The following is a 25,652-nucleotide window of genomic DNA, read 5'->3' on the forward strand; positions in this document are numbered from 1 at the left end:
CTCTGCCGCAGGAGGTTGTTATGGCGGACTCTATGTACATGTTCAAGAGAGGCCTGTTCAAGAGAGAAAATATCAAGGGTTATGGGAATAAAACATTTATTTAATTCTAAAAGGTTGGACTTGATGGACTTGCGTCTTTTTCCGGCCTTATATACTAACAAGCAGTTGGTTTAAGGGCATTAGCTACCAACTGTACCTTATTCATTCATTTTTATGTACCTAGTCTGACACCAAGCCAGGTGCCTGTCTCCAGGACCGTGGGTGGTTTGTCTCTCCTACACTGCACATAGCCCGCACTTCCATAAAAGTGCAATTTACACCCCTACATACTGTAATGTGCATGGACCATCTGGAGGCCATGTGCTGCTGGCCAGCTTTGGTTGTCTTTTCCCATCCGGTACATAGCAGAGCCATGGGCGGCTCTTTCAATTACCTAGGGGGTATAAAACACCACTGCCAATATATGGGCAGAGGAGTAGTTGCGAATAAGGCCCTCAACCTGCTAGAACCCATCTAGTGAGTCTGATCAACTCATAAAGAGGGAATGCAGTAAGTCTCAGGTGTAGATGATCAGCAGCTGTAGATTCTGCCTGAACAGGCAAGTGTTAAGTGGATGTGATTCTGTCTACCAATTGTATTGCACCATGGACACTGAAGTGTGATTGGAGAGTTAGCTACCACCTGACCAGGATAACAAAAACCCTGGACAGGGAGGGGCTAGGCCTCTTAGACCCTAGTTCTCCCCTAAGAGCACATCCTGTCACACAGACAGAGAAAGGAGAGAAACAGTGTCAGTCCACCATCAGGACTGATACTCAGCTAAACCCAGGACAAAAGCTGCAGCTTCCACAACTGGACACAGCTCCATCCCATCTACTACCAGGCTGGTGAACCAATTCCTGAGGACCACTCTCCATGACCACTCCAGTAATCCAGAATCTCCAGTAATTTGGAATCTGTTCCGAAATTGTATAGACATATATATATATAAATCATTGGTGGCAGGGGGTTCTTGCTAAATAAAAGATTTATCATCATTGGTGTCAGTGGAGTGGCCCCTTTCGTTGGTGGGATAGTATGAGACTTGGGCAGTAGTTTTCGCAGGTGGCTGCTGTGCGAACTGAAGATGTGATGCACAATGCGATACAGCTCCCGAGAACTTGGTGATGTCAGCGGCTCACTGGAACAAGGAGGGAAGGGTGGGGGGAGGCGGGACGGCACACTATGGGGCAGATTTACTTACCCGGTACAAGGTGCAGAAACCTCAAGTATAACTAGAAGAAGCAGGGCCTCATGGCAGACTTCTAAATGGAGACCCCCCTGCCCTATCAGAAAATATACTCATTTGTATATACATATATATATATATATATATATATATATATATATATACACACACACACACAAATCTGTCTCAGTAGCTGCTGACCACATGGGAATAAAAAATGAGAGATCCCTAGTCCTGTTGTTCTGCTGTCCCCTCCCTCTCCCGCAACATTTCTTATTCATCCTATACTGTGGAAGACGTGCACTGTTATATACATATCATGCTGTGCAATGTGCACCATAATATGTGCATTGTCCATTCTTTAGTGTGTCATTTTGGATTATGGGGCCCATAGCAGTGGCTATGGCTGCTACCCCTGTAGGTACATCCCTGGTGGAAGCCAATAATCTTCATTTCTTTCACCACAGAAGGAGATGTAAGGTTTGAAGTAGGAGTAAGCGAGTGTAGCCTATTTCCTGCTTGAGCCCCACACTCTGTCCCCCACACAGTGATATACAATCCACTGTGTGGCCCTTCTTCTATTATTTAAAAATATATTAAAAGAAGCTCCTCTCCCCCAATTTAGTTATATACTAGTCCAATAGTTTAATAAAAATCCCACCACTATATAGAGATTCTCCCACATGTTTAACTATATACAGAACCCTATACACACATGTCCTCCCAGATGCCCCTATATACAGCTCCCACTCACTTCAATTACATATAGTACCCCCTTCATTTAATACAGTCTCCTCCTATATTTATATTATATACAGCCCTGTCCCATATTGATATAATGCCTCACCCTCAAGTTATATTATGTATAGCACAACCTGATTATATAATAAGTACTTAAATATGTTATGGCTAAATTACCAAAAAAAAAACCACCCTGGGTTATATAAGCCATATTAGCCTCCCTTATTATTTAATATGCAGTCCCCTTACATTAAATACATCTCCCATTATTATATCATATACAGCCCCCATTATTATATTATATACAGCCCCCATTATTATATTGTATGCAACCACCTTATATAATATACAACCCCCTTATATTATATACAGTCCCCTTATTATATTGACCACATTATGGTCTCATATTTTGCCACCTTCTCAGGACTCGGACATCTGCTGCCTGAGGCGAGATTCTCATCTTGCCTCATGGCAGATGCGACCCTGGTAACACTGAAGGAACTTTTGTGTTTTCAGTTACAGAAGCTAGGGTCACCCACAGGGCGGTCAAAGACAGAAGTAGATGTACCAGTACAAGGAAGACAATTCAAGTTTAAGGGACAAGTCAGGAGAAGTGGCAATAACAAAGTAGAAGTCAAATTCAAAGTTGATACAAATGTATCCAGTTCTGATAGTAGTTCTCTACAATACTTTCATTTGGAGTGCCAGCTTTTAAACTCACAGAGCATTACTTAGACTCAACATAACTGCGATTTAGCAGAAAAAAAAAAGAAAAGTAGTTGAAGGAAAGCTGTCCCGATGATTTCGATTTGGCAAGCTCTGTGTAGCGCTGCGTAATGTGTGCGTATATAAATAAAGAATTATTATTTAGAACCACACACTTCCGCCAACATATTGTGCAAGATTACAGCCCCCCTTTCACATTGTAGCCCCATTGTAGACACCTTCACGCAACTTTGTAATCTGAATGCAGGTTACATCTGTATTTTAAACAGTATGCTTTATTTCATATCTCCCAACCGTCCCAGCAGTAGCGGAACTTGAAGCTGTCTGTGTGTTGTTTCGATAGGGTCATAGAATGAATTCAAATAAACGCATACACCACTAGATGGCAGTGCACAGCAAGACAAAGAAACTTTCTCTTACCATTGTAGGATATTACTGGGTAACCCAGCAAGGCAAACAGACCAAAGGGCAGGTGGAAAAAAAGCTGTGGTAGGCATTTTTTACTAGTTATACTTACATCTACTAGTTGGCTTTTAGACATATGTGTAATAGATCTTCATCTAAAGACGTGAAGGATGTCTAATTCGCCTGCCCAAATCTCCAAAGCCAAAGGTAGGCCTTGTTTGTAATGCCATGTGTTACGGTGGTATAAATGTACAACACCAAGTGGCTGTGCAGGGAATTCCAGTCTGTGACATCTGAGCTGCCCTCTAAGATTCACACCAGGCGCAGATAAAATTAGCTCTGGATATTTTAATCAGAACACAGCTTTTCAGGGTATTCCCACCATGGTCATTCTTGTTTTTGACAAAATTTGAATGGGTAAAAGATCATGAGTTCCAAAATGCTCAGTATGTATATGGCTCAGTTATATACATAGAAAACAAAAGCAGTACGGGCAAAATTGGAACTTAGGTTCATCCAAAATATTGGTGATTTAATCTTGTGATATAAAATATTATAAAATTAAAGTAATTCGTTCAGCCTAATGCATTAACTTTGGCCCACATTTATCAAAAGCAAGGAAAACTGGCTGAGGCCGCAGTCACACCTTCCGCTAGCGTTGCGTTCGTAACGCGAAGCTAGCACACAGGGGGGTCGGCCTCGGCTCGATTGCATATGCGTTTCCAGAGAAACGCATGTGATTGGGTCATGGATCGCATGCGTTTCCCAGGAAACTCATATGTGATCGGGCCAAGGCCCGCCCCCCTGTGCGCTAGCTTCGCGGCCTGAGGGTGCTGCTAAATAGGGCGTTCTTGGACCGTTTTTAGACAGACTGAAAACACAGGCATTTAAAAACGCCTGCGTTTTCAGTCCGTTTAAAAATGGTCCAAGAACATCACGTGTAGCAGCACCCTTAGTCCAGTCTGCTGCACAGATGTGTAGGGTGCCCCAGATAATTGATTACTGGTGCATGGTCTTCAATTATCTGGCGCACCATGCACTCTCACCTTTTTTTCGCTGCTCCTAGAATGCACAGCATGCAACACGATTACGTCAAGTCACTGTAATAAATGTGTGGCAAACTCCAACTAAGCACTATCACGCCCCTTTTAGGAGCACAGTCTTGTCAGATAAAGTGCAGCCGCAACACAAAACTTCCACAAACACTCTCTAAATACATATTCACACAGATTACATGTTCTTTCCAGAGCAAAGTCAGACAGAAAAGTTTACATAGCTCTTACATGGAATTTACACTAAACGCAATGTTAATATAAACCCATTGTAACCGCTATTTAAACGTTGTGTGTGAACGTGGCCAAATAAAACGCACAAACTGCAATTGTGGCAAAACTGCTTCAAAATTGTAGGGGGTTGGGGGATCTGTATTTGCGGATCAATTACTAGGTAACACAGAATGAAGTGACTGGAACAAGCCAATGACATAATTTGCCACCCTTCTGTATTTTATATGGACCGTAATTAAGTCTGACATACAGGTGACAAAGGGGCCCTATTTATGTCCATACGGGGGAGAAACAGGACACATACAGAGGACGGATAGGATCATCCCTTACATTGTTTCAATGCTGAATTTTATCCATTGACAAGTCATGTGCCATAGAAAAACATACTACAACAGGCATGAGCACATCTTCTGCATCCCTTTTTAATTACATATTTATACACATATATATGCATATTACATATTTTACATATACTTGTTTATGTGTATTACTATTTTTTATGGAATGGTATCATCTATTTATCTTGAATTTTGGATTTTCACAACTCTTCCCTTTTGGGGAGTGTGTTTGATATATGGGCTTATCAGGGTCCCATATATGGGTCTTAGGTAACATGTACTTTGGTACAGTTTAGGTGTTTTTAATGTTTGGAATTAATTGTGAGGTGTAATTATCAATGAAATAAAGTTGTTATTGTTTTTAGTGTGTTGGCTAAAATTTACATTGAATAGCACTTTATATTCTGCAGATGTGCAGGTTCCTCTGGTCAAGAGTTGGTATTTATACATCACACATAGATACCTTGAGAAGAGGAAAGAATTTAGTCATGGATTGTATTTAACCAAATGACCAGCAGATGGCGATGCTGCTCCTTTTCGCTAGCTGACGTTGTAAGGAATATAAGCTGCTAACAAGGACCTGGGATTTGTGCAGTTATTATTGCAGCCTCTGCTCGGGGATAGATTGAGCGTGTCTGTCTGGGGTCCTTGCATAAGGCAGCGAGGCAAGTGAATGAATAGGCAGAAGGTATTTATGGCTTCTCCGCAGCAATGTGTTGTGTAACTAGTCCTGGTTGTGCTGTTATGTGGAGGGTGACAGAAGGTTACCCTATACAACATGTATTGTGCTGTTTCTCCGTGTGGCATTATAAACTACAATTCTGGACATGGACCATATGGAGTAACGTATAGATGACAACAATAGTAAATGAAAGGATACTAACAATAGCCCCTGGTGAGAGAGCTGATCATGCTGGAGAAGTTATATATGTGTGTGAATGGAGACTATGATGGAGCAAGATGCACTACATGTACAATGTCTACCCAAACATGTCCCACAGTCTAAATACACAGCAGCATATATACACGCACCATTGTATCACAACTACACACAACGTATGATACATTTTGTTTCCAGGTCTAAAGTTCAAATACAGTCAAAGGCGATATGAGAAAATGCCCCCAAATCGCCCAATGTAAACACACACTTAATAAACTATTGGGAAAATAGATGGAGTATGTTACCTAGGATTTGACATAGGCTGTGTACTATAAAGGTGCCCCCTGATCTAGTCACAGCCATGTTGTCCGCCAATAAAGTGGTATCTACAGTTAATCTATTTTGTCTTTGTGCCATAATAAACATTTTGCTATCTGTATTATGACTGTACTGTAACCTATTGGAATAATATCAACTTTGGATTCTGTATTCACATCTGTTTGGCTCAGTATAACTTCAGTGGAGCATTTTGAGCATTCGGAAGGTATTAAATATTATATTGGGAAAAGTACATATTCTTTCTGGTTTTGTTGTCTAGACAGCACCTTCATGTCACTGAAGGTCAAAGTGTAACAAAACTTGCTAAAAGCCAAATTACATAAGTAAATTGTATACATAGTAGTAAAAATTGCAATATACCGTACTTTGTCCAATTTTTCCTTTAGGCTTTTAACCCCTTAACGAATTCCAACAATACCTTCATGTACACAATACCTACAATCATGTTGCTGGCTATCCTATCCTGAGATTTCGCCCCCCCCCATAACCTGTGTTATTTTTTCCCTCCTGAAAGGTATGCAGGCCTCTCTTACCTCCAAAAAATACCCCCACCAAATATGTTTCCCCTAATCCTGTCCCCAGCCCCTTTTATATTTATTCAATTTTTATTAAAATTTGTGTGTGCAAACTTAGTTTTAATCGATCCGACCTCTTACCAAATAAGAGGTTGGATCATCGTACAAGTCTCCTAGCAGTCGGCCGTATTCATGAGGGGACCGGCCGACACACCCTCTTCACGCCCCTGTCAGTCTGGGTCCTGTAAGAATCGCCGGCTCGCGGCCGGCTCTATGCGAGGCGCTGACATTGGCTGCAGAGGGGCTTATTCACAACCAAACATTCAACCGGCATTGTAAATAAGCCCTTCTGCAGCCGCTGTCAGCATGCCGCATCGCATAGAGCCGGCAGCGATTGCGCAATCCCTTCCACTGCTTGTCTTAATATGCATTAGCTGCAAGAAAGCAGGACAAGGGTTAAATCTCTGGACCTGTTGTTTCAGTTAACTAAAGTCACTAATAAGGAGGCACATGAGCTGTAGAACCTCCCAATACAAGTGACAGCCGAAGCAGAACCGCCCAATACACTCGCCAGGTACTACAGAAACCCCCCCCAATACACGCTATTTGCCACAGAACCTCCTAATACACGCGACAGCCGCTGCAGAACCCCCCCAATACATGCGCCAGCTACTACAGAACCCCCCAATAGACGCGCCAGCCTCTGCAGAACCTCCAAATACATGTGACAGCTGCTGGAGAACATTATAATACACAACTCAGAGCCCCCATTTATCAAAGTTTCTGCGTCAGGTTTCTGTCTGACTGTCCACTAGAGAGAACGTCTTTGGATCTTGCACAGGTATTTATTTATAAAGTGTCTGCATCAGTTTTGTGTCGCAGCTGCTCTGTGTCCAACAAGACAGAAAAATGTGTACCTATAGGGGCTGTTACTGCTTAGTCTGACCTGCTATTACATATCTCAGCTGCGGCAGAATATTAAAATTAATGCAGAAATGCAGTGGTGGGAGAAGATATGTGGGGATGATGCAGAGAGGGTCTGTATGTGTTTTAAGGACAAAGTCGGGAGAGCTTCATAGCTGCTCCTGCACATAGGACACTAAATGGTTAAGGCAGGAAGACACTGGGGGGGTGGGAGGACTTATCTCTGGCTGATTCTCAGTGGGGCTGCTTATGTGTAATGTGTCATTCGTGAACGAGCCAGATCTAAGAGCCGGCTCTTGTTTGTGAACGATGTGAGCTGGTTCACTTAATCCCGCCCCTAACCGTCTCACCACGCCCCCTTAAACCAAATAGAATTGGCTTAAAAGTCGAGTGGTGTGGGGTCATTGACTGGCCTGACGCTCCCCATTATATATTTAATAGGGAGCGGTTCAGGATCCAGCAGAGCTGGCTTTTCTTAGTCAGCAGAGCCTATTGAGCCAGTTCACTAAGAAGAGCTGTAATTCCCATCACTTCTGATGGGAGTGGCTGCAGGCAGGCAGTCTCCTGGTCTCCCTTTCTCTCTCACATGGAGAAAGGAGAAGGTGCCCTCCCCAAAATTAACCCTCAGTACCCCTGCGCTGTCCATTACATTCAGGGGCATAGCTACAGCTGGGGCCACAACAGCTGCCCGGGACACGCCGACAAATATGGGCCCCTGTTCCTTGCGGGCCCTGTAGCAGTTTTGCTATGGCTGTAGTTACGCCCCTGAATGTGAGGGTTGACTGTACACAGGACAGAGCCGACCTGCACCTCAGCTCCTGCTTGCTAACAAATCTGCTAATTACTGAGCAGAGAAAGGAGTGAGCATGGTGCATAGCTCTGCCCCTTTACCTCTTGTTCACCCTGAAGACCGTCCTGATATCTTCTGTTTGACTCTCCTGTTTTGCCTTCAGAGTGCAGGGCTGAAGGGGCTGAGACAGGCCAAAAGCAGAGAATTACCTGGAAAACATCTTCAAAAATGTAATAAATGTATATTAAATAATTGTTAGTTCTCAGCTATTGCAGCCATAGAAAAAACTATATAAATTTTACAGTCACGCTTCAAATAGCAGCATACAAACCTTGTACTGTCTGATTTGGAAGCCATAAAGCCATTTGCCTAAATTTTCTTTTTATTGATGTGTGACTCCTTATATTATCTGTGCTTGTTCACAGACATGAACTACGCACGTTTCCTGACAGCTGTGAGTGCAGCCAGGCGGGCCTCGCCTATAAGAGCAATGAGTAAGTATATATATAAATCAATAGCTTAAAGGCTTTAGGCTTCATTCATATGTCACATAGAGAATTGAAGACAAGCCAGACAAATATGTAAAATGTACAGATGTTCCCAAATTCAGTGGTCTATACACCATCTTTGCTCCTAATTATCTGAATGTTACAAACATAAAACCATAACATAAAGTTCTACTGAAAACCCAAAATGAATTTATAGGAATTTCACATCTGAAAAGTAAAGGGAACCTGTCAGCAGAAATTCACCTTAAAGCCACTACCAGTATGTTCCCAAGCAGGTTAACGCATTCCAGATCATGGAAACTTATGACATCACAGTGGAACTTTATGACATTACAATAGGGATGAGACTATGGCTAAGAAGTGGTACACTTTGAAATGCTGTGTTAACTGGTTTTATTAACATAATAAAGGAGTAAATATTTAAACACACCTGTGAACATGTTGCACAGGAAGCACATGGAATGTTTGTATGATATTGTCCAAGTGGCTTCAGGTCTGCAACAATGCACCAAAGTGGATGCTTAAGTGGTTGGGTCGAGCTGTGCTATTTTTCCTCGGCCAATGCAATGTTATGGTGGAACCCTATGATATGACATTGGAACTTTATGACATTCCAATGGATCCTTCGTACAACACAATGAACATTATGCCATCATAATGGAACGTTATGCCATTACTATTGAAAATTAGAACTCGCAATTGAACCCTATAACATCAGAGTTCTGACTTGATGATGGAACATTATAACATCACAATGGAACACTATGACATCCCAGTGGAACATTTAACATCAGAACAGAACATTGTGACATCACAATGGAACCCTTTGACATAACATTGTAACCATATGAGTTCACAATGGAACCCTATGACCTCACAATGGAGCACCATGATATCACAATCAAACAGTTTGACATTACTATGAAACCCTATGACATCACAATCGAAAGTTCTGATTTTGCAATGGAGTATTATGACACTAATAAGAACATTATGACAGTGGATCATTTATGACATTACACCAGTGGAACATTTATAACATCACACCAGAATGTAGTGTCATAACATAGGAACCCTTTGACATTACTTTCGAACCCCATGACCTCACAATGGAACCCTATAACATCACAATACAACCTTGTGACATCATTTGGAACATTCAGACAACGCAATGGAACAATGTGACTTCGCAGTGGAACATACTTGGAACCCTATTACATCACAGTAACTGCATCACAATGTAACTTTATAACATCACAACAGAACCCAGAAACTTCATGATGGAACCCTGTGACATCACAATGGATTTCTTTCCGGAGAGCAAAATTATCATGTGTTATATGCAAAAAAACATTTGTTTAATGTCGTAGTATGGGCTTGATGGACCTACGTGTTTTTCCAACCTTAAATGCTATGATATTATCGATGGAACCCTATGACATGATCATGAAACATTATCACATCACATTGGAACACTATGTCACCATGAAATATTTTGACATTTCCATGGATCATTATTACATCACAATGGAACAATATGACATCACAGTGGAACCCTTTGTCAACACAATGGTACATGGCCCACAGCCTATTATTTTTATGGGCCAGTGAGGTTCAATCATCTAGAAAATCAACTTTGAAGTGATATATATTAGTTTTATAAAGTCCCAGAAGCAGAAATCTCAGTGCCAAAGTCAAGCTCTCCCTACCTTAGAATGCCCCCTTGTGTGTGCCTCCCTTGCATAAGGGGACATCAGTAACCTGATCTCCTAGAGTTGGGTGAATTATGTCAACCAAAGCAGAGTGGAAAATCTAGGACAAGGAGATCTTTACTTCAGAGGTGAGAAAGCCTCCTCTCTGTTTCCTTATACAACCAATTTACATCTCACTTCAAAATTGAATATCTGGATGATGCCACCACAATGAAAATAACATTATCTCCTATTATATTGTTTGACTACTTACTGGTAGTTGTTTATTAGGTCAATTTCTGCTGACAGGTTTATTTCAAAGTTATATCGCTATCCCCGATCCACAGGATAAAGGTTAAAAATGTGATCGGTGGTGTTCTAACTTAGTAATGGAGCGCCACGACGAGCATGTATCCTGCAGCTGCTTCAGCTGACAAGGTACTTTACAAAACAGACATTACTTTGCCATCTTGTCACATAAGACTGTTAGAAGAGCTGATTGATCTGCTCTGGAGAAATACAAATCCACCGGGTCACAGTTCTTAATAGCTCCTGCAGTATCTTACACTTTTATGGGACGTTGTAACTTTTATTGTATGAACATAAATGTAATTTGTGGCCCTGAGATAAAGACATTTGCTCAAAAAAATTGACCATTGGGTATTTAATAACAGAAATAAATGGAAAGTGGAATGAGATTTGCATTTTCTTTTTATCATTTATGTATATAAAAATCTCAAGATGCAAAAAACATTGTTTAGAATTAAAGTGTCCTCGTAAGAAATACCATGGAGGTATATGGGGAAAAAGAGAGAAAAGAAAAAAGAGATGGTAGTGCTACCTAGTGCAAGGTTATCCTTTTAGGAGATGAATATTTAGGAAACATAGAGGTATCAGACTAACCTTCAAGAGTTGTGCTGATCATCAGGCACACCTCTGGTTTTCCCTTATAATAGCCTCGTCATACCGCTGGTGTGGCTTTTGGCCCGTGGGGTATATTACACTGAACCAAATGTATAGTGGTGCTTTGTGTGGCGCACCGCTATTGGGAAAAAATGGACGTATATGAATGGTGCTGGCACATTCTTTTAGATTAAAGTAGGATCCGTTTATTTCCAGAAGACAAGTAAAAACAAGACAATGGGTTTCGCACCGTTTTTTGTTTTAAAACTCTTTTTATTAAACTTTTTTTTAGACAATACAAAGCAAAATATCATTATTGTTACTTGTTCTGTACATGTAAGATAATATTGGGAACTGAAACAGGTGGGTGGACCCCTCCTTAGGAGCCGCTCATCCACCCATACTTCTGGCTCCAAGCTTTTTATTTCGCCGGGGGGGGTAGACATTTCCCCACACACAAGTCGGACTATCATGTCCATAGAAACAAGTTACTAAAACATAGAAGGTTTCGCACCGTTTTTTGGTGCTTCCTCAGGTATGTATCTGATGATGTATGGTGGCTGGTTTTTTATTTATATTAGTTATGTATTTTAAGCAATTTTTTTAATTAAAGTATAGAATTTTGGACCTGTATACTCTTGATTTTGTTTGGTTTTGTATCATCAGATACAGACCTGAGGAAGGTGCGAAACTCGTTGTCTTGTTTTTACTTGTCTTCTGGAAATAAACGGATCCTACTTTGCGCCGTCTGGTCTATATGCTGTCCGTTCTGGGTAAGGTCCATTTTTATTATGGGCTTGCCACAGGGAAGCAATTTCCTTGCCAGGCACAGAATAGACATGTACCTGCCAACCTGAAATCTGGTGAACTAGGCACACAGACTAATCTTCACAATGATGGTCATACATCTTTAACACATATGAGTTCCCCCATTCCCCCTCTTTGCTGCCCCCTTCTCCCCCACTGCTGTTTTTTTCTACCTTTTCATATCTCTTTTCTAAATCACCCCCATTTTTTCTTGTTTTACTTTTTTTCTTTATTTTCCCCTTCTCAATTTCTAGGGAGGGCCCATACTTTTTAAAGTGAGTGGAAGCAGAATTTTTTATTTATTAAAGCACATTGGTAATTGGTATTAAAAGACTATGGCTACATAAGGTGTAAAAGGTGTGTTTTGATGACAGGTTCCCTTTAAGAGCTTTGGGCCAGCAAATCTGTGGTACTCCTCTGAACCTGTAAGAACTCTAGCATTGCAATTCCTGAATTGGAAAGCTTTTCACTTCACTTCTAAATTTCCACTGTTTCAACTTATTTTGCAGCTGATTTATTAATGAGGTCTCCGCCATCAGTCATATCACTTGCAGGGGGAGCTCCAAATCCAGACACGTTTCCTTTTAAATCAGCTAGTGTTGCCTTGAATGATGGGACATCCATTGATATTGGGGAGACTTTGATGAAGAAAGCGCTACAGTATTCTGCAACACCTGGGTAAATTCATTAAAAATTATATTCATTATTTTATTTATATATTTATTTTGTTAATTTTTATACTTCTCAACATTCAAATGTCAGCACCATGCAATGGATTGGGGCTATGTGAAATTGAGGAAGTTATTCGAATGATGACATATTTAGGAAACCAAGCTCCTGTTCATCAACATGCTAGTTTTTGTCAATTGTAGCAAACTGCAAGGCCCTGAATTTTTGAAGAAAGAGGCCACAGTTTGACTCTGGTAGTTCTATATGTGCATATGTTGCACTGTTCAACCTAGTTGTTGGAAAAACAATGACCACTGTGCTTTCAGTAGTGGGGTAGTGTAATAGAGCTAAGTATGTAATTAAATTTTGTCGCACAGTTACACCAATGAATACTAAACCCTGAACATAGTTTCATACACTGGGCAGTGGCTAATAATAGCTCTGCACCACTTTTTTAATAAGAATATTACTGAATTTCTCTATGCCACTACCAAGCATATGCATCCACAAAACTCACAGGTAACACTACCCACCAGAAAATATCAGCTTTCTACTCAAAAAGCCTAAATCAATTGTCATAATGCCATGGTATGATTTCAGATGTGTGTAGACCATACTTTAGCTGTACTGGTTCAAGGTGAGAAGGTTTACACCCCTCCAACTAGGAGAGTTGACAGAGTTTCCAGAGGTGGATCTTGAAATGTTATTTCTATAAAGACAGTCCCCAGGTTACATACAAGATAGGTTCTGTAGGTTTGTTCTTAAGTTAAATTTGTATGTAAGTCGGAACTGTATATTTTATAATTGTAGCTCCAGAAAAAAACATTTTGGTCTCTGTAACAACTGTATTTTAAAAATGTTGGATTGTGATAAGAACCAGGATTATAAAATAAGGCTTAATTACAGACACCTGTGATAACTTTTACAGCTGTTTATTGTAGCCTAAGTCTAAAGTACAATAAATTACCACCATCCAGAGGTCCGTTTGTAACTAGGGGTCGTCTTTAAGTCGAGTCTTCTTAAGTAGGGGACCGCCTGTAGTCCGCTTTAGCCAAAGGTGCATTGATTTTCAAATATACTTAAGTTATACATAATTTTTTTATAAGCTAGGCATACTCTAGCAGGGGCTGCTGCCAATATACTGGGGGCAAGGGCTGCTGGCTATATACTGGGGGCAGGGGCTGCTGCATATATTCTGGGGCAGGAGCTGCTGGCTATACACTGGGGCAGGGGCTTTTGGCAATATACTAGGGGACATGTGCTAGCTTTCTATATACTTGGGGCAGGGGCTAGCTGGCAATATACAGGGGGCAGGGGCTAGCTTGTTATATACAGGGGGCAGGGGCTAGCTGGCTATATACTATTTTCTAGATCTCTGCTTGCTACTTCCTGTGGATGGAAATCTGTCCCTGGTCATGTGACGTCACACAGGTGCACGGCTCGTTATACCACACAGCTATGATTTCTGTGCACCTGTGTGATATCACATGACCACGGTTAGAATTCTATCCACTGCAAGTAAACAATGAAGCTTCCGATAGAATGACAGCTAGCAGAGATTTACAAAACTGTGAGGAACTGTTACTAAAAAATATACTGGAAAATTGTACAACTTTTCATCATACAAATAATAACATTTATTTTCTAAAACGTTAAACACCCCTTTAACTCAATTCTTTAGAATTATTGAAATGTGGTACATTGTAATAACTGGGCAGTCATAAGCAGATTCTTTGGACAACTGAATAGCATCATGTAACAATTGTCAGCTATTTCAGAAGAAAACAATTGTTATCATTGTATCGACAAGACGCAACCACGTCAAAAAAGTGCTGTGTACAGTTGGGAATCTGTTCCTTCTGGAATAGATATCTTGATTTGGTTTAATCCGACATAATGTCATTCTGCTTCCTGAAAGTCATACTTAGTGTTTAGGGGACTACGTTACAAGATAGTAAAAAGAGACATGGTTTTCCTTGTCCCACCTTGGAAAACATATTTGCATATTATCATTATGACAGACACTCATTGTTGAGTTTAGCAAATTTGTATCTTTTGAAATCTCAGAAGAATACTTTTGTAAAGCAGCTTGTATCTTTTTATTCATCTTGATATTTAGCGTACCAGAATTGGTGTCCTGGTTAAAAGATTTGCAAAAACAGCTGCACAATCCACCAACACTTACATACAGTCCTGATAAAGGACAGATGGCCATGTGCGTCACAACTGGCAGCCAGGAAGGATTGTCTAAGGTAAGATAGCGGATCATAGACTGCAAGTTACTGTGCGCAGGGCGCTCATTCAAGTGAATTCATCTGACCGTGTTATCATTTAAAATAATGTCATATTTTGTCTGTGCAAGTAACTAACTAATTATTTGTTAAGTGCAATGGAATATGATGTGTAGAGATTTATTAGTATAAGATGGTATGTCAGTTGTTATTTTAGTATTCTCTTTTGTATATTAACTATGAATTCAAATGACAAAAATAATTTTTATTTAAATAGTAAAAATATTATGTTGCAATGTGCAAAGTAGTGTCCTCTAATTGAATGCCATGAGGGTTCATTTCTGAATCACTCACCACTGATGAAGGTTACTGTCACATGAGAGGCCCTTTGATATAAATGAAAGGAAATCTAAACCAGGGGCACTTACTCCTAGATAAAGACACAGTGACTGTGGTAATCTTCTTATATTTGTTATTCACTGCCTTCTTCCTTCTACTGTAATATCAAGTTTTAAAATTATGTATATGAAGGGCTACTGAGGCGGTTCCCAGAGGCCATCATCGATGCAGATACACGGACGGTTATAATGTGCAAGGAGAGTTTTCCCCCCTCCACTGTGTGTTCACACCTCCTTGTTTTGCATTGAGATTATATCATTAGCATAACTTGTTTTTTTTTTAAAGTTGATTTTATAAGGAACAAAGCCATTGATAAAAGATATAAGGATATTACCACATGGTCACGGTGCCTCGATTTAAGAGTAAGTGCCCTTAGTTTATCAGGCTTGATTTTCATGATAGATTTTCTTTAATGGCTGAGTGACATTATTGGTAGGGTTTAATCTTTCTCTGATCACATCTTTTAGGTATTTGAAATGCTTGTAAATCCAGGGGATAACGTTCTAATAGATACTCCAACTTATTCTGGAACTCTGGCAGCAGTGAGTATATTATTTTATGGTGCCTTCCTTTCTTCGCTTCCATAATGTATAGAATCTAGAAGGTTTATGGCATAGTGTAAGGAAGATCACTTACATCTCACAGTAGGGGGGATGGCAGCTCACAGTACAGTGTAGGGAGGATCACTTACAGCATCCTACAGAATAGAGTGGATCACCTACAGCAGCTCACAGTACAGTGTAGGGAGGATCACTTACAGCATCCTACAGAATAGAGTGGATCACCTACAGCAGCTCACAGTACAGTGTAGGGAGGATCACTTACAGCATCCAGTGGATCACCTACAGCAGCTCACAGTATAGTGTAGGGAGGATCACTTACAGCAACTCATAGTATGGTGTAGGGAAGATCATTTACAGCATCCTACAGAATAATGTAAGGAGGATCACTTACAGCAAGTCCAGAATAGTGTAAGGAGGATCACTTACAGCATCCTCCAGAATAGTGTAAGGAGGATCACTTACAGCATCCTCCAGAATAGTGTAAGGAGGATCACTTACAGCATCCTCCAGAATAGTGCAAGGAGGATCACTTACAGCATCCTCCAGAATAGTGCAAGGAGGATCACTTACAGCATCCTCCAGAATAGTGTAAGGAGGATCACTTACAGCATCCTCCAGAATAGTGCAAGGAGGATCACTTACAGCATCCTCCAGAATAGTGTAAGGAGGATCACTTACAGCATCCTCCAGAATAGTGTAAGGAGGATCACTTACAGCATCCTCCAGAATAGTGCAAGGAGGATCACTTACAGCATCCTCCAGAATAGTGCAAGGAGGATCACTTACAGCATCCTCCAGAATAGTGTAAGGAGGATCACTTACAGCATCCTCCAGAATAGTGCAAGGAGGATCACTTACAGCATCCTCCAGAATAGTGTAAGGAGGATCACTTACAGCATCCTCCAGAATAGTGTAAGGAGGATCACTTACAGCATCCTCCAGAATAGTGTAAGGAGGATCACTTACAGCATCCTCCAGAATAGTGTAAGGAGCACTTTCAGCAGCTCACAGCACATTGTTGGGAAGATCATCTACAGAAGCTCACAGCACAGAGTAGGGAAGATCATGCACAAGTCTCTGTAGCGGAAAAATCTACAACAGCTTACAGGAAACAATAGTCAACTGGAACAACATTTTTAATGAAGTCCTAGGAACATATTTTTTAATCCATAATAGGTGGAAGCAATAGTTAAAGAAACCTCAAAAGTGTACATAACATTTTACATAATTTACTTAATAATGTTATTTATCTAACCGTTCAGTTAGCATGAAAAAAATGTAGATAATACTATATTAGTGTTCACCTACTCAAACCATTTGATTTGCAGGTAAAGCCACTTGGATGCAATCTCATTGGTGTTCCTACCGATCAACATGGTATTGTTCCTCAGGCCCTTAAAGAAATTCTTTCTAGATGGAAACCAGAGGATGTATCTGTGCCTGAAAAGAAATCCCCTAAAATTCTTTACACTATTCCAAATGGGGGAAATCCCACAGGAGCCTCTTTAACCACAGAACGCAAAATAGAAATCTACAAGGTACACAACAATAAGAAAGTCTTGTAATCTACATACTGACAGTCCTAAGAAGACACTCTAACATCATAGTGTGTGCAGCACAGTCAGTCCCTGGGTTACATTTAATATAGGTTCTTTATGTTGGTCCTTAAATTAAATTTGTATGTAATAATAAAATAATTCCTTTATTTACTGCATGTACTCGTTTATAAGCCGAGTTTTTCAGCACATTTTTTTGCGCACAAAGGCTTATACACAAGTAAATTGAAAAAAAAAAAACATTATACTTACCCTCTGGCGCCTGGATCCTCGACACGGTTCCCGGCGGCTCTTTTTCTCTCTTCTCTAGCCGGCAGAGTCACGTCCATGCGATCTCCCGGCCGCCGTACACTATGTTGCGGCAGTGTCGCCGCTGATGATGTCATGGCTGTATACTACATGGGGCTGGCTGTATACTACATGGGGGCTGGCTGTATACTACATGGGGGCTGGCTGTATACTACATGGGGGCTGGCTGGCTGTATACTACATGGGGGCTGGCTGGCTGTATACTAAAGGGAGCAGGCAGGCTATTTACTACAGGGGGCTTGCTGGCTATATACTACAGAGGGCTGGCTGTATACTGGGAGGCTGTGACCAGTGCATTTCCCACCCTCGGCTTATACTCGAGTCAATTTATACTCGAGTATATACAGGTATATAGCGCACACAGATTCTGCAGTGCTGCACAGAGCTTGCCAAATCGCTCCCTGTGCAGCACGATGCCTCAGTGATTATCACTAGAGCGTTGCAGCGCTGGGGTCCACAGTTCAAATCCCATCCAGGTCAAAATTTGTAAAGAGTTTGTATGTTCTCTCCGTGTTTGCGTGGGTTTCCTCCCACACTCCAAAACATACTGGTAGGTTGATTAGATTGTGAGCCCCATTGGGGATAGGGACTAATCTGTCAAGCTCTGTGCAGCACTGCACAATCTGTATGCGCTATATATAAAAAGGAATTATTATTATTATTGTGATTCAGAACCGGTATACAGGTATTATGTAATAAATGGAGAAACCTACATGAGTCTCAATAGTCATATTTTTCTTCTGTTTCTATAGATTGCACAGGAATATGACTTGATTATTGTGGAGGATGATCCATACTACTTTCTCCAGTTTAATAAGGTGAGGAATAGGAAGTCAGAGATGGTGTAAGTTTAATTTTTATTATGTTTTTTTATGCTTAAAGTGTACATGTGGAGTTAATGTTCTCTACGGACAACACACAAATCTATTAAATTTAATTATTAGATTCTCATGGCCCAACAACATATACATAATCTATTATAGTCACTTCAGCTGACATATAATGATCATTAGGGTTTATTTACACATTGGCTGTATGGCACTGATCAAATAATTTTACATACATACATGGCTGATCTATTTTTTTTTTATGTACTGTATATATTCGAGTATAGGCCAAGTCTTTCAGCACAAAAAATCTGCTGAAAAACCTCACCTCAGCTTATACTCGAGTCAAGAAAAAAAAAGCTGTGTACTCCCCTTTCGACCCCCCCCCTCCTCTCAGGCAGGTCCTCTTCTATACACCGATGCTCCGGCATTGGATCCATTTCCAGGCTGTCCGTCACAGGGTTCGTGAAGTCAGCCACTCGCTGACATTCTACTATGTGCGCCAGCTGTGAGCAACGCTGTATAAAAGAGGAGCTGTCAGGGGTGTCGGAAGGTGAGTACATTGTTTGATTTTTTTTTCTTACAGGCATTATATTGGTGGCAGGGGTGGCAGGCTATATACTACAGGGGCTGGCAGGCTATATACTACTGGTGGTTATATACTACAGGGGGCTGACTGGCTATATACTACACGGGGTTGGTGGCTATATACTTCAGGGGACTGACTGGCTATATACTACAGGGGGCTGGCAGGCTATATACTACAGGGGGTGACAGGCTATATACTACAGGGGGTGACAGGCTATATGCTACAGGGGGTTGGCATATGGAATAATTGATAAAAATAGGACATGTCCATTTCTTTTGCTACAGACATGTGTACACCAAACAATTTGAATCAGTATACTTTGAGTGGCAACGTTACTATTGTACTAATGTTCTGTACTCTGAACGGGACATACAGTCTGCACACAGTCTATACTCCACCTTTTTCCCAGAAGGATTATAATGGTGTGCCATTAATGGCAATGATTTCAATGAATTTTTGTCTTGATGTTTGCAAGACAGAATCTGTAAAAGGGAAAAGCAAATTAAGAAGGGAGGAGCAAGGATAATTAGAGCCAAAGTTAGAGGACAAAGAAGCACTTTGCTCTGATAATATAGATTTATTACAAAGTTTCTTGTAGTCGCTAGTACTACTTATTTGTACAGAGATTTTAAACTCTATCGTTTTTCTTTTTACATTCCTTTCCCTAGCCCTGGGCACCATCATTTCTGTCCATGGACGTTGATGGGAGAGTTATTAGAGCTGACTCCATGTCAAAGATCCTTTCTTCAGGGTAAGATGGTGTTTCTTAACTTCTTCAGTAAAGATTTTATTTTCAGTAATGAATAACTTGGTTTGTGAGTTGTGTAGTTAGTATGTAATGATAGACCCCAAATCTAATAACAAGGCACAAATAAATTAGCATTTTTAGAAAACGAAAACTATGATCTATCCTTCTTTTTTTTTTTATCTATCAGACTGAGGATTGGCTATTTAACTGGTCCCAAACCGCTAATAGACCGAATCATACTACACATGCAGGCATCAACATTACATACAAGTGCCTTTACTCAGGTAATTGTATAAGGTTTGCTTTCAGCAGCCTCATCTCTCCTATACTGCCATTTATGCTTATTCTTTCTATTCTTTCTTTCTGCCATCTATGCTTATTCTTTCTTAATCTTTTTTAATTCCCCATCTGGGCATTCACATTTTAATTAAATTCATTTCCCATATGTAAACATTTCTTCAGTTGGATGTTATTTTAAAAAAATGGTCCTGTGTGAAGATAATTTCTCATAAATGTAGCCCCTTAGAAACAAGAGAGCTTCCTCGGATACGACCACCTCACACTTTGTGTCTATAGCAGTGATGAGTGTGTTCCTGTGTTTGTGTGCATAGTAGTGGTAAGTGTGCTCCTGTGTGTATAGCAGAGTTGAGTATGCTCCTGTGTGCATAGAAGTGCTGAGTGTCCTTCTGTGGTATATAGCAGGGCTGATTGTGTGAATGTATGTAGTAAATGTGAGTGCTGTGTATTGTGCTTGTATGTGACCAACAGGGAAACAATTTAATTGGTGTAAAATATCTTTTTTTCTTTCTTTGGATGACTAAATCTGAGGTGGATCTTATTGTAAGGTGTGTAGTATAGTCAGCATCGTGCTTGATAGTTGGTGAGGGGTGTTTTTGCTCATAAGCTCTGTTTGTTTTTTGCCAAGGTGTGCACTATGGCTAAACCTCTTCACTTTTCTCTTGTTTCTCCAAAGGGCATAGTTTTAGAAGTCTTGAGGTTTTTTCAGATACACCTTTGCAAACTTGTTATCTGTTTTGCCATGTTCTTAAAATAAGAGTCTTTCTCTTCTATACATTCGGATTATAAAGCAAGACACAGGGAACCCTGAATGGACTTCAATTGTTAGAGAGGAAAAAAAATAATTGATGGAAGATGTTTCCAACTTCAACAACCCCAAAGATCTTTGTTTCCCTCCCCCCACACACCTCTGCTACCAGAGTCTGAATAGCCTCGGTGATCACAGTGTTCCTCTTACTGTGACCATTGTCCATGATTATTGTAGATTCTTACATGCTTCTCAGCAATACTTTCTACATATAAATGACACTATTTGGTTACACAGCAGAGGTAACAGTGCACTAGGAAATAAAAGCACACTTCATATGGTGGTTATATTTGGAGATCCTTATATGCAGTAATTCCGACATCTCACTCACAATGTGGACTTCCATTGTTTTGCAGGTAATGATTCTACAGCTGCTACAGAAGTGGGGTGTAGAGGGTTTCCTGGAGCACATTGAGAGGTATAGTCTGAGGAATGTAAAAACATTGTCCATTGCTCCACATGTTTTAGGATGTTTTAGCTATGCAAGAATATTATTACAGTTTAAGACACCTGCATAGAAAAATAAAAACTTGACTGCACTCCTAAATCCTGATCTCTAGTAAGAAAGTATATTCTTTTAGTTGTAATTTTAAGCTTTATTAGCTACCACAGGGTTACACAGTCTGGCAAGAAACATTTAGGAAGCCGAAATAGAGGGAAACGATAACAGAGTCCCTTTTTCACCCATCGTCTCGCTCTACATTATTAATGGAAAGTTTTTGCACTTCGTTACCTATTTTGAAGTTTGATTCTGTTATTTTATACCATTTATCCATCCCTAAATTTGGCAATTTAATTATTCCAGAATATAATACAAACAAGTGGATTTACCTATGCAAGTAGTAATCCTGAATTGAATATTATGAGCTTTGTATCTTTTATACATTGTGGAACAATTAGACTTTATGTAACACACTGTTAAAGGGGTTGTCCCAGCTTTTAAAAACATGCTTTCTTCCAGAAACGGCACCACATATGACCAGAGGTAGTGTGTGGTAATGCAGCTAAGCTCTATTTATTTCTATGGCGCTGAGCTGCAAATTGGCACAAATCAGTTAAAGGTGTGGTGCTGTTTTTGGAAACCAGCAGCTACGATTATCAAACCTAGAACAGGGTACTGTCACAAGTACCGCTAGTGCTGAGTTTACAAATACAGCTAAAGTGTAAGGGGTGATCACATATACATTTCTATGCAAACACAACATTTGATAACCAGAACCAGGTTCTGGTTACTGATGGCATGCATTTCCATAGAAACTCATGCCCCGTGCACTAGTGCTGCCTTCATAATTCTCTTCTCAGCTGTTGTGATGCGTTTGAAAACATTTGAAAGTTTCTAAATATATATGTATAAATTGAAGTTTTCTTTTTTGTGTGATTTGCAGCGTCATACAGTTCTATAGATCACAGAAAGATGCCATGCTAGCGTCTGCAGATAAATGGCTAACAGGTAAGTGAATTGGTCAAAATAGTATGTGCTGAAATGAAGGTTTTCCTAGAGTACAAAATCGCCTAGTGTGAAATATTTTTTTTTAATATTACATGAAAAAACATCATCGTAAATTGTCAAGATTTAAAATAATATTTTTTACTGTCACTATTGTTGTTTACTTATCATTGATGTTATCAAGAAAGACACTTACTGAATGTTTTTATGTATATTGTTGAAGGGGTTTTCCCCCAAAAAAAATTAGACCTTATCCATAGAATAAGGCGTAACTTGCTAATCACAGTGATAAACGAGAAATCTACCCACGTCTGACCTTTTGTCAATCCCTGAGATGAACGGAGCAGACGGTGGCGCCTGAGCCGGCTGCCCCATTCATCTCTATGGAGCTATCCAAGTAATAATATTGCTTTTTCCAAGTCTTTTCATTCACAGATTCAAAAGACAAATCATGATTAAAATAAAAATTTTGATTGTATATTGTCAGCTGTATATGTAGCTTTTATTCTGTTCTTTGCTTTGTAAGGTTTGGCAGAGTGGCACAGTCCTACAGCAGGAATGTTCCTGTGGCTGAAAATCCATGGAGTCCAAGATACACATCAAATGATCATGTTAAAAGCAATAAGCAAAGAGGTAAAGAATGCATGTTTAAAGATGTTTACAGCTAGTGGTAAGTTTCTATATCAGATGAGTATTCTGATCAAAGGGTATTCTGCTGTGGATAAATTAAATACCAACCTGTTGGGTTTTTGGTAGGGTTTGATCCACTACAAGAAGGAGCTTTTTTCAGCACAGGACAGTATAATGTGGACACCTGTCTATTCTCGTACCGTATTATCCAAAGTGCAATAAATCCTATGCTGTTGAGCTATTGGCAGCTATTAGGGGAAGTGGAATAGTTGTAATTTAGTTCTCTGCAAACTTATATGCTGACCCCTCCACCTTATGATTGACAGTTCACCTTGTATTTAGATTTATCCATTGAATTCGACTTCCCACTGATGTTAGACGTGTGGGTTTCGAGTCTGCAGCAAAGTTTTTTGAAGTTGCTGCAGTTTTCTTCTGGGACTAGGTCTCCGGCTGTAGCTGACCCTAGGGAGGAGGGAGATGCAGTTTATTAACGCTTCTTCTTTCTCCGATTCTCACAGCACCGTGCTGAAGAAATGAGGAGCTGGTCAGAGGGGCTGAGTCTGATCAAACCCAGTCCAGCTCTAATCTCGCATCTGCTCCCACAGGGTGTCATTTTCCTTTGTAAATGGGGCTCTTATAGATGCCGCAGTTGCAGATGAGAACAAAAAAATATATATATAAGTTTTTTATCACCTCATGGCAGACATAAAAAGTTAAAACACACACAAATATTACATATTAATATTTTAAATATTTAAAAATAAACATTACTATTCCCTAATAAAATAAATCCTCTACAACACTATAAAAAACATCTCCATCGTCGCCGTTTGCCCCAGACTACACATATTTTATTTTAAAAAACCTGTCATAGGGAATTAATTTACAATGGTCATATATAGTTAATTTGAAAATTGAAAAAAATATATACCGTAATATGCATTACAGAGATAAAATATTTTTCTTGTTTTTGTTCCTAATTACAATGAACCGGTGATCAAATGACCTTGGGACAAAATAAAAAAGTTTAAAAAAAAATAAATTAAAAAAAAAGAATAAAAGTCCTCTGAAGTCCCATTCCATGCAGTAATCAAATAAAATGTGAAAATCCCCAAAAAACACAACACATATCACCATGTCCGTAACAACCTGTACAATAAAATAAAATTATCACTGAACCCGTACGGTGAATGGCGTGAAACAAAAAAACACCTCACCTACTACAGTTACTTTAATCCTTAACCCCCCAAAAAACATTTCTTCAATGCATTGTTATTTTTAAAAAATGACCTTTATTCCCATAATATTCTGCAAATGCCCCCTAGTAACGACCCTCTATTGACACTCGTCAATAACGGCGGCTGCGCTGGTGCTTAGAGTGAGACTGCTCTGAACGCGCCTAGAATATGTGAATACGCTTAGCTAAGACATGCGTAGTTCACGTATTCCTTGCCTCCTCGTTTGCTAGATCACGACGGCAGCAGGGCATGCGCAGTAACTTTACAGCTGTCTTGATCGTTTGAGCTTTACTGCGGGACAGCTGTGTACCGCAGCAAGCCGGTACTAGTAAGTTCTCTTCATCTAGTAGTGCTGGCTCGCTGCAGTACACGGCTGTCCCGCAGTAAGGCCTGATCGATCAGGACAACTGTGAAGCTACTGCGCACGTCCAGCAGCCGCCCTGATCTAGCGTACGAGGTGTATGTGAGCTGCACATGCGCTAGCTACGCACGTTCACATATTCCCGGCAGGTTCATTTGAATCGCCTGCACGGCCACCGCTGCTCGTCAGCAGTATATAGTGTTAACAGTTGCCCGTTACTTGGGGTAGTTAAGCCCCATTTACAGTATCTTATGGGAATGTAGATAACTTTTTTTTAAACAATGCATTGAAGAAATGTTTTTTGGGAGGTTAGGGATTGAATTGCCTGTAGTAGGTGAGGTGGGAATACCCCTTTTTAAACTGCTTGCACGGGTATTTAAGAAGTGTCCGCACCACAAATGTGTTACAGTGATGAATAGTGCAGGCACTACACAATTGCAAGGGGCGTTTTGCTGTTTAGTCGGACCGTGCGCCACTTTTATCATGCAGTGTCTGACAGAATTGTGTTGCATGCCCATGTTAAAGGTGCACCATAAAAAAATTGGCGCACTCTGTCAGAGCAGTGCAAGGAGCGTCAAATTCATGAAAAAGGGGCACAACATCTCATGAATCTGGCACACTGCACACTTCACAAGCAAACTGCACATAGTTTGCACTGTTTTTAATAAATATTGACCTATGTGTAACAAATGGTAAATTGTGAAAGATGCACCTGGACACACTTGTTTCTTCACACCCTTAATATCGGTGGATGTTATATGATGATTGTTGTGCACAATAAAGTCTGACTATTACAGCCCCTAGGAAGCCATTATTATACTTGGTGCAGACTGAACTTTTAAATGCAGAAAGAATATAATTCATGGAACGCTGAATACCCAAACTTGCCATATACATA

The 25,652-nt window shown here is 40.2% G+C and overlaps 1 protein-coding gene across 7 annotated transcripts in view; it reads left to right on the plus strand.

Annotated features, from left to right (window-relative positions):
• Positions 1-3,099: 3,099 nt before the first annotated feature.
• Positions 3,100-25,652, plus strand: part of LOC140074712 (kynurenine/alpha-aminoadipate aminotransferase, mitochondrial-like) — a 34,132-nt gene continuing 11,579 nt past the window's right edge. The window contains exons 1-12 of one of the 7 annotated variants that reach the window (XM_072119848.1): positions 3,100-3,184; positions 8,598-8,666; positions 12,592-12,760; positions 14,871-15,003; positions 15,849-15,923; positions 17,273-17,482; positions 18,562-18,627; positions 19,894-19,976; positions 20,161-20,257; positions 21,435-21,496; positions 22,464-22,528; positions 23,052-23,158. In XM_072119848.1, the coding sequence (XP_071975949.1) occupies positions 8,600-8,666; positions 12,592-12,760; positions 14,871-15,003; positions 15,849-15,923; positions 17,273-17,482; positions 18,562-18,627; positions 19,894-19,976; positions 20,161-20,257; positions 21,435-21,496; positions 22,464-22,528; positions 23,052-23,158 (1,134 nt within the window). In that variant the 5' untranslated portion in view covers positions 3,100-3,184; positions 8,598-8,599. Of the gene's footprint in view, positions 3,308-5,281; positions 5,413-8,597; positions 8,667-12,591; positions 12,761-14,870; positions 15,004-15,848; positions 15,924-17,272; positions 17,483-18,561; positions 18,628-19,893; positions 19,977-20,160; positions 20,258-21,434; positions 21,497-22,463; positions 22,529-23,051; positions 23,159-25,652 lie in introns of those variants that run through there. The other 6 variants (XM_072119830.1, XM_072119819.1, XM_072119871.1 and 3 more) reach the window with 6 other exon arrangements.

Source organism: Engystomops pustulosus, chromosome 1 (assembly GCF_040894005.1).
Source record: "Engystomops pustulosus chromosome 1, aEngPut4.maternal, whole genome shotgun sequence".
NCBI classification, from domain to species: domain Eukaryota; kingdom Metazoa; phylum Chordata; class Amphibia; order Anura; family Leptodactylidae; genus Engystomops; species Engystomops pustulosus.